Source organism: Anneissia japonica, unplaced genomic scaffold, assembly GCF_011630105.1.
Source record: "Anneissia japonica isolate Jap-2015-1 unplaced genomic scaffold, ASM1163010v1 scaffold285010_len649756_cov215, whole genome shotgun sequence".
Classification (NCBI taxonomy): Eukaryota; Metazoa; Echinodermata; class Crinoidea; order Comatulida; family Comatulidae; genus Anneissia; species Anneissia japonica.
The window spans coordinates 442,753-452,262 of NW_022699253.1; the positions used below are offsets into that span (position 1 = coordinate 442,753).

The following is a 9,510-nucleotide window of genomic DNA, read 5'->3' on the forward strand; positions in this document are numbered from 1 at the left end:
GGGGCGCCACTAAATTTTTAAAATTATTTTTTAACTGGAGACAAAAAAAAAATGTTATGTCTGTGAAGTGTCATTTCCTGCCATTTAAAGGTGGGTCTGAGGTGGTATAGACTCAACTGTGAAAGTCCCTCCCTGGCCTCAATTTTCTGGATCCATATTATATCATTTGTTTGTCGTTAAAACATTTAGAATAACAATGCACATCTAAAATCCCACGATGGAATTGGTGACCGGGGCCCAAAAAGGGCCCCCAGTCTCAGAAATAAACAGGGCCCCCGACCCCATCGTTACGCCACTGGTTTTCTACTTTCTACCTACTCGACTACAGAGATAGGCATATTTTAGAGGCATATAGCAACTCCTTCCCTGCCCCGGGCCCTGGTGCATATTGCTCGAGCCATTTAGTGGAGTCGTCGCCGGCTGATGTGCGTTTTGAATATCTTTATTGATTACATGATTATAAATATGAAATACTGCCTTAAATTATGCCCTAGTTTAGGCCTACAGTGTGGCCTAGCCATTATAGGCCTAGGGGCGTTTCTCGGCCGCGAACAAGTTCGGCTACGATGTCAGGGACGCCTATTCGGTAGTTGTTTTCATTTACATTGCTCAGTGATTAGAACTGAGCATGAGCAGTAAGCATTCGCTTGGCTGCAACAGTGTTGACTGGATTTGCATTATCAAATAAAAAGCATGCAACACACAACGAATCGCCGGGATGGAAGAACAAAGGAAATCTCGGGTCGTTTCCAATCTCCTTCTATATTGTTATATTATTATGCGATCGGAAGACTGCAGCGAAATACAGTAGGTTCAGCCATGGAGGAATTGGTTCAGCGAAGCAAGATTGCGCATGCGTTGGTAATGCATTCCGACACTGATAAATAATTCATAAATTTTTGCTCAACTTACCTACGATAAAAAGGCTTAACACTCACAGTGCGGCCTAGACCTATCCTAACTGTATGTCTAGCCTACCGTACACTAGCAGCATTCCAGAGCCTATAAATGCACTTAGATTGCCAAAGTAATTATAAATCACTATTTAAAAAGAAACATAGGCCTTTTACTTTACTTTGGGTCGCTGTCTAAAAAAACATCATAACTCTTTCAATATATACTGTTTTCAATGAGCGCACTGTGGTTTACGATGTGTATGTTTACATTATATTTTGTACCCATGTCGAATGTAGGTAAAAATGGCCCCGGAAAAATGGCCCAGGAAAAAATGGCCCTGGAAAAAATGGCCCCGGTAAAAATGGCCCTGGTAAAAATGGCCCCAATTGACAAGTAGGTAAAAATGGCCCCAATGAAAAAATTCAGTAATAGAAAAAATTTTTTTTTAAATCTTAAAATATTTAAATAATAGCTGTAAAAAGCAAGAATTGAATCAATAACAAATACAGTTACACAACAGATGCAAATAATGTACTGAGAGATTATCGGAAAACAATGGCCATTGAATAACATTTTTCGATAGTAGAAATAAGTTTTAAAAACGTTATTTCACTAACAATGTAGAGGAATGACATATATACAGTACTTCAACTACCAAAATATGCAAATCATAGATAACCACAAAATTCACTTTTGTTAAGTATCAAAATTAAATAACTTTACATGTTACAAACAGTGCAAATAAACAGTAGTTAAAGCATGTGGATCAATTGTGTGTTTTAATCACAAGTTTATGTATGGGAAAAGGAAAAGGCTTACCTACTTTCTCACAAACTTAGCAATAAATGTTCTGTTTAGAGTTACTTCAAAGAAGTATTTGTTAATCATATATTGTTTTTAAAGTAAAATAAATAATTAGGAATAGGCCTACATTTATTTAAGCAACTTATTTAATTGCATACTTGGTTTTTACTCCCCGCCAACTGAATTTAAGTGCCTAAAACTATACTAAATAATGTAAAATGAAATACTATATATACACATATGTAAATATGGCAATTATGCTAAGAATTAAAATGGCGTGTAATTGGGAGGGTAGGGTAATTATGGTAGGATAAAATGGTATTTCTAAATCCCACAAACCTCCCAAAACACACTGTAGAAAACCAAACAATTCAATTTTGATTGACTCACTTGGTGTATCAAAAATAAAATTAAATATATGTTAAGAACCTATTTTTTGGTTAAAATGTTGATTTTTTTCGTGAAAAAAATACTTGCAAATACACCACAAACCTCCAAACACACTGCAAACAACATCCAAACCCTTTAATTATGATTGTGAACTCTCTATTTCTAAAAAAAAAAAAAAAATTATAATTTGATGTTCATATAAACTCATTGTTGGTGGGGTTTACCAATACCCGGATTGAATTTCTGGAAATTGTGATTCCGTGTAATTGGCCATAAATAAATTATTTTAGTATTATTAAATGCATGCTTTATGTTGATTTATTGAATATGTTGTTGCTATTTTTTAACATTTAAATGGAAAAAAAGTGTTATTCATGGCTTTTTTTTTTATCTTTGAATATTTTATTAATGTTGAATATGTCATTCCTGCAAAAAGTAAAATGTAAATGGCAATTTATTTGATGTTAGATTCCTTTTTATAAACTAAATTATTTCAGTTTAATGATTTAAAAAAAAACAGTTTTAATACAGAATTTTTAACTACCTGTTATTTGGGGCCATTTTAACCGGGGCACCAAATCTATTGATGAGCTCTGGCTGGATGAACTGCACTCACAAAATATTGTGTAAATAAATAATAAAATATCGACCGCCAAAAACCAAATCGGAGAATCGGAACGACTGCAATTTCAGTTTAAATAATTGTTATAACTTGTTTTCGTTACCATTTTCTCTACAGATGTACAAGCCAATGGTGTAGCCAAAAGCAATTCCAACGTTGATATACAAGATTTCGCTTGATGCATCGGTGGGTTCCGGCGTGTAGAATATCGCGGTGGCAACCGTTCCATCTGCTATGAACTGCAAAAGTAAAGTTAATGCAATAAGATAATGTAATATCCGAATAAAAAAAAAAACTTCATCGGTTTTCATTAGGTTTGATTAGAAATTCCTTTTTGCATAAAACCATTTGCAGTAAACAGTTTCGCTGACTACCAATTCACATTCAAAGGAATTTCAAGTCAAATAGGCCTATGGGTACTGTACCGTAAGTAGGGTTTTTTTTTTTCAACAACAAAAGTTCGACCGATCAACGAAGTGATCTTCCCAGTTGATCTTTCTAAAATTTAAATCCCCAGTGATAATAAACTGGTCATGTTTATTTTACAAACAGCTGTCTCTTATACACATCTAGATGTGTATAAGAGACAGGTGCTGAAAGCGATCAAGTGAATTTCGCGTCGAAATGTGGCGCGCGCGGCTGAATCGAAGACGCGACTGGCGTTTCCAATGTGAACATGCAAACGAATTTGTAGTCGAACACGCGAACGCCCAATATTCGAACTTCCACGTGGTGCGCGTGGTGGTCGCGGAGGCTTCGTCTGCGAATTCTTCCAAGACCAACTTTTTCGGATTCGCGAGCGAATTCGCGGCCGATGGACCAATCGCAAGGCTTAGATTCAATTTATGCCAAAGGTCAACAATAAAGTCACGACCATTGTCGAAACAATGTAGGCCTACATATGTGCGAACGATGACCGACGAGTCCATTTCATGCAAACTCTGTGGAACACTGTAGGCTACCCTTGTTTAGGTCTGTGACAAGGGAGCAGAGAAATATGTGACAATGCGTAGAAAGGATTTGCAGAGACTTGACTTATCTCCTCTTTCTACCAGTATTAGGCCTGTCCAGCCTAGGCCTCTGATACCCTGCTACACCTGAGACCTAAACAGTAGGCTAGGCTAGGGCTACTATCTACTACCCTTAGGAGGCCTAGCTCTAGGCCTTGAATAAATATGAACTAAAAAAAACTATGCTTATATTTACTCTTTTGATTCATTATAGAGTTATATAGGGAATGTTACACATTTGATCATAAAACAATCACAGTAACCTCTCTTTTGAATTAGTTTGTTTAATTAATTTTCACAGACCACAGACTCAAGTGAATGGAAATTGATGAACCACAACCAAAGCAAATTTTGCTTCATTCTGCATCAGCTGAAATCAAGAATTAAGAAATGCTTCAACCTGGTCGAAGTCATGTTCTCCCAAGGAACAATAACATGTTAAGTACTTTTAATAGAGAAATAACCATTGAGAAATTAGTAAGATGTGAAACATTGAGTGGTGGAATTAGTTGAGGCTGCTATTGCAAATCAGGATGAAGCCTTGTTACTGAGGGATATAAGTATCTGGTCGCAATTCAGGCCATATTATAGGCATGAATCAATTAAAATTACTGTAGTCTTATCTGATTGGAACTATACTGTTTGATGAATGTTGTTATCTGTTTGATATAACATCATAACATACACTGTGTTGAGAAATATTACCATATATTTTTTAATTTTTCATTGTATGAACAGTTATCAACAACACATTTATTTTCTTTATAAAAATTTGCATTGACTTTTTGAATGGCATTGTATGGTATTTTACAATGCAATATGAAAAGAAGAAAATAACGGAACAGCACTTACTGATAAATTATATTGAATACAGCAGAACTGTCATTATTTCTAGTTTCTTTTAAACTGTTTATACTGGATGGCTACATTGATAATATTATATAATTGTATTATTTAACACATGTTCATAAGTGGATTGGATTGAACTCTATAGTCAGCTACAGTGTGCTACAGTGTTTCAATAATATTCACATAAAAGTATTCAGACTTTTGTCATAAACTTCTTCCAACCTTCGTGGTTACTGTTGTGTATTTAAATTTATATACCTAGTGAATGATCAGAGAGATAATGAAAGTGCTGATGGGATGCAACTGGCTGAACTGACCTATATTAAATATTTATTTGTTTACCTCCTCATTGGAATCATCAATTACTTTTATTCATTCATTAAGTCCATATTATCAAGGTCTTCAAGCAGCTAAACAGAATTCAACTGGCATGGCAAGAAATACTGATCATTGCATGAAAAAAAAAACATTTGAAATTTTACATCAGCCTCAATGTGTTCAGTATTTTTTTAAGTAATTCAGTCTCAGTTTTCTTTTAAATTTTTTTTAATGTATTAAAAAACAAAACAAAACGGAAAAAAATAGAATCGAAATATTATATTATATATTTCTGTCTTTCATTCAAAGTCAATAAACATACATCTTGCCCTTCCTACTATGCATACATGTAGGCCTAGGTAAATAACACAGTACACATTCAGTAAAGCACGGTCGCCTTTGGCTTAATACAAAAAACTACGGTATGATAGTCGAGGGAAGACGGGAAATGCGATTTACTACCTCAACAATCTTACTACTACAGTATTACCAATGTATTTTATTATGATATACTTATATCATATTGAAATATTCCACTAAAACCGAAGAACTTTCGTCCAAATTGCTACAAATTGTCACTTTCCTCGCGACATTGTTTATATTAGTTACCGAGTTTACAAGAACGCTTGTGATTGGCTAATAGCGTCACATCAATGCTTAACAGGTATGGTAAGTGTGCTGTGATTGGGTACTGCTTTCGTGAACGCAATTATTTTTTCGAAGATAAATTCTCATTTACAGTTTCCCCAAATTTACGATTGCCGACAATTATCTTATGTTTCAATAAAACATTTTTGTGCGAATGCCAAGTAGCCTGGATTGGTGGGTCACAGAATTCGTAAACTAAGCCGATTTTGGAGCCTCAACCCACGGTCTAATAAGGCGTACGTACGGGGTACATAAGGCGTACGTACGCCTAATTAAGGCGTACGTACAGCTTATTAAGGCGTACGTACGCCTTACTAAGGCGTACGTACGCCTTAGTAAGCCATTGGCCTACCCACTTTTTTTGTGACTGTTTACAGCACCAGTGACAAACATTTTACGAACTATGAATTCTTAGGCCACATTTTTGCAACGAAACAATCAATTAATCGGCTCATATTCACTGCAGCGAAGTGACCTTCAGAAGCCTTTGTTATCGTTTAGACTCGCTCATTTTATAAGGCGTAATTAATAGGCCTACCTTTGGTTTTTATGCATTGTTTGAGTCTTAAATATTATTAACAGTAGTACTGTACTAGTTTAACCATTTTACAATTTAAGCTATAACGGTCATTCATATTTTACGACGCACTTTTCCTAGCCAGCCTAAATCCGGCTATCCCGGACCTGCTCAATAATCGTACGTTCAGCTGGCAGAGAAACCTACAACCGTATGTTTTAGACCCTTGTGTGCCTTTAAATTTGCATTAAGTCAATAACACTCAGTAAATGTTGACAACATATTACTTAATGAGTATGTAGAAGGTGGAAATGAAATACCTAAAGGAAATTGGCCAATTTAAGGCAAAAGATACAACAACAGTACAACGCAGATTCATTAACAGTGGCGGAAGGCTATATACCAAAGCTTCGAATTTGCGGGCATAATGCCTAGACAGGATTGTTCATTCATATTGAAATTAGTGTTTTGATGGTGAATTTTTTCATCCAATGGGAATATATTTTATATGAGAAGAATCTATGAATAATCAGCTCTCATTTTACCGGGGGAACAACAAGATATTTGATTGGTAAACAGCCGAAATGGCAATTTAAAGCCAACGAAGTCGCTAAAAAGAGGAACAAATGTAGCCTCTACGCGGTGTGTGGTCAGCATAGTACCAATCGAAAAGTGAAAAATGATGGTGACTTTTTTTCAAGCAATACAATTGAAACAAATACAGCAATCAGAAAATAATTGCCTCTCAAATACCAAAGGGAACACAAAAATGACCCAAAAACAGTTTATGTCGGTGCGAAATACAGCGTGAAACACTAATTTGCTAGGCTATTCTCGCTCTTAAACGAAAATGTTGCAAGAAGAATCCCTATATTATTATTATTATTATTATTATTATTATTGTTGTTGTTGTTGTTGTTGTTGTTGTTGTTGTTATTATTATTATTATTATTATTATTATTATTATTATTATTATTATTATTATTATTATTATTATTATTATTATTATTATTATTATTATTATTATGTGCTTAGACACCTTGTTTATATGCATCTTATAAATCTGTTTATATGCAACTTATTATTATCAATATAAAAAATGTAGATTTTTTTTTTTCCATTTTCTAACGAGTTCCCTTTTTGAGTTAAGTAACTAAATGTTGATTGACGACTGTATACGCGCGTCTGTAAAGTTTCCTTAAAACCCATCCTCAAGCATGAAGAAAAAGTCGCCAGCCCTCGTGAATTCTGTATTTAGGATACATATGGGGGAGGTAGTAGGCACTCTTAATGGAGCGACGCTCTCGTTCTCTCTATACTAACCACGAAGATGTATAGTAAGTGTATTTAATTGATTGGCTTACAGTAATCCTTCAAACTAGCGGAATATAACCACATTTAAACTTCATCTAATTTAAAGAAAATCAATTATGCTATTTTTTTAAAAAAAGTTCTCTGAAGGTTCAATTTAACTACAGAATTTACAGTACACTGTAGTTAATGTGTTCCTGGTTGAAAAAACTGTATTGTGAAAAAAAAAATCGTTCGAATAAAAAAAATCTTTCGCTTGACATTAGGAATTAATCATTTGTGATACAAAATGATAGGCTATGTCAAGTGTTATATTGAACGGTGGCAGATTCAAGGTGGAACCAAGACAGCACGGCCGCCCCCCCCCCCCCCCCCAACCTCCTAATTTTTTTTTCAAAATTATTTTTTTTAAATGGAGAAAACAGGCAAAATTGTATTCAACTTTTAATCTGAGAGTGCCATTTCTGGCCATCTGCAGGTGCCATAATCATAATTTTTCTTACCCCAGCCCCAACTTTTGTGGGGATGAGGTTGGTGGACATTCTATTTACGCAAAACCCTCCTTAGGTGTCCCCTGTGTTTCGACTTCCTGGACTCGCCACAGTTGGAGTATCATTTTCGGGCTACATAAACGGGTATTTTTGTATCCATCGGGGGAAAAGTAAAGTTTTCATCGGGGAACCCATATTAAGGATAACCCTCATGATAAACAATTCATTGAGATCGTGGAAGCAATCTCAACTTCGACTTTGTTTGGAAATCTGTGGCGCATTCAAGGGCGGGGGTGGGGGGACTAAATTGTACATTTTTTTAATGGGGATATAAGAAAAATTACATTTAAATTTTAAGTCTGAGAGTGAAATTTCCGGCCATCTAGAGGTGCCATATTCACAAATATTCTTACCTCAGCCCAACCATGTGGGGCTGAGGTGGTATAGATCCTCCATCTGCTAAAGTACCCAGTGGCGGATTCAAAGGGACCCAGTAGCTTGATGCCTATAAAGTAACTTATAAAATTCACCAAACTTCGTAAAATATCCGTGGCTCCACCGGGGGCCCTTGGCGGCTGGCACTCAGCCCAGAAGCTCGCGTCGCTCGCATAAGCCTACTGCACCTTATGAAATGTCGTCCCCCCCCCTACTTTCAAAAACGTTCGGCCGCCGTTGACTAAAATATGTAACAACTGTTTTAGTAACTCCATGAATGTTAGTACTGTATATACTGTAGCATATCAGGTTTGTCAATTACCTTTGGGGATGCCTTTTCAAAGACTCGTTGGTGAATGGCACCCGAACTAGGTGTTCTCTCCGAATTGCCCACTTCCAATCTGTCACTTTTTGGTGAAGAAGTAAAAACCGGTTTTTGTTTTTTTAAATCCCTGTTGGCATTTTGAAGCTTGGATCTGTCTACACGTTCCTTCTTTTGTCCGATAGCTGTACAAAACTATGTTAGGATATAGGTTAGATTAAATTTAAGTATTGCGAGCAGTACTAAATGTTATTATTTTAAAATTATTTTATCATCAGCGTGTGCAAAAAATAACTTTAAAGCCACAATCGCACTGGACTTTTTTAGTCATAATTTTAGCCATAATTAGTCCAGTGCGAACAGCACAGGAAGTTTACCTGACAGGAAACTTACCCAAGCCGCGCGGTTAATTTAACCGAGTCCCGCTTGCCCAGGAAAACTGACCAGGTTAGTTTTACCTAGCAGGAAAGTCCAATCCGAACAGCGTGAGTCGGGTAAACTTCCCAAGTCATCACAGTGAATGACCTTCCTCAGGCTGTCAGGCAATTACGCATGAGCTGTGACCTGGAATAAAACGTCACACACAAACATCTTGATTAATTTCGCGCGTGTTTGCTAGTGTCTTGATTTTGAGTAATTTTGTCATTTTTTTCACTTGTTTATTCGGTTTGTTTCAATGGCCGATTTATATGGAGCATTAATAAATGTGCTAGGTCTTGGTGAGACAATCCATCGCGATTATCAACAAATACAACATGATGTGGGCCTAGTCCAATCTAATTACTGGGCGCTTTCGTTAATTGTTTTGCCACACATACCGGAAGTGAACGTCACGATTTAGCGCCCCCAATAGTTGAATCTGTACGAATGGTTAGTTTCACCATGGCCTGTGGTAA

At 36.1% G+C, this 9,510-nt stretch overlaps 1 protein-coding gene across 2 annotated transcripts in view; it reads right to left on the minus strand.

Moving 5' to 3' along the window:
• Positions 1 to 9,510, minus strand: part of LOC117102925 (aquaporin-7-like) — a 39,355-nt gene that overhangs the window by 18,571 nt on the left and 11,274 nt on the right. For both annotated transcript variants that reach the window (XM_033243381.1, XM_033243383.1), the window contains exon 2: positions 2,817 to 2,952. In XM_033243381.1, the coding sequence (XP_033099272.1) occupies positions 2,817 to 2,952 (136 nt within the window). The remainder of the gene's footprint in view (positions 1 to 2,816; positions 2,953 to 9,510) is intronic.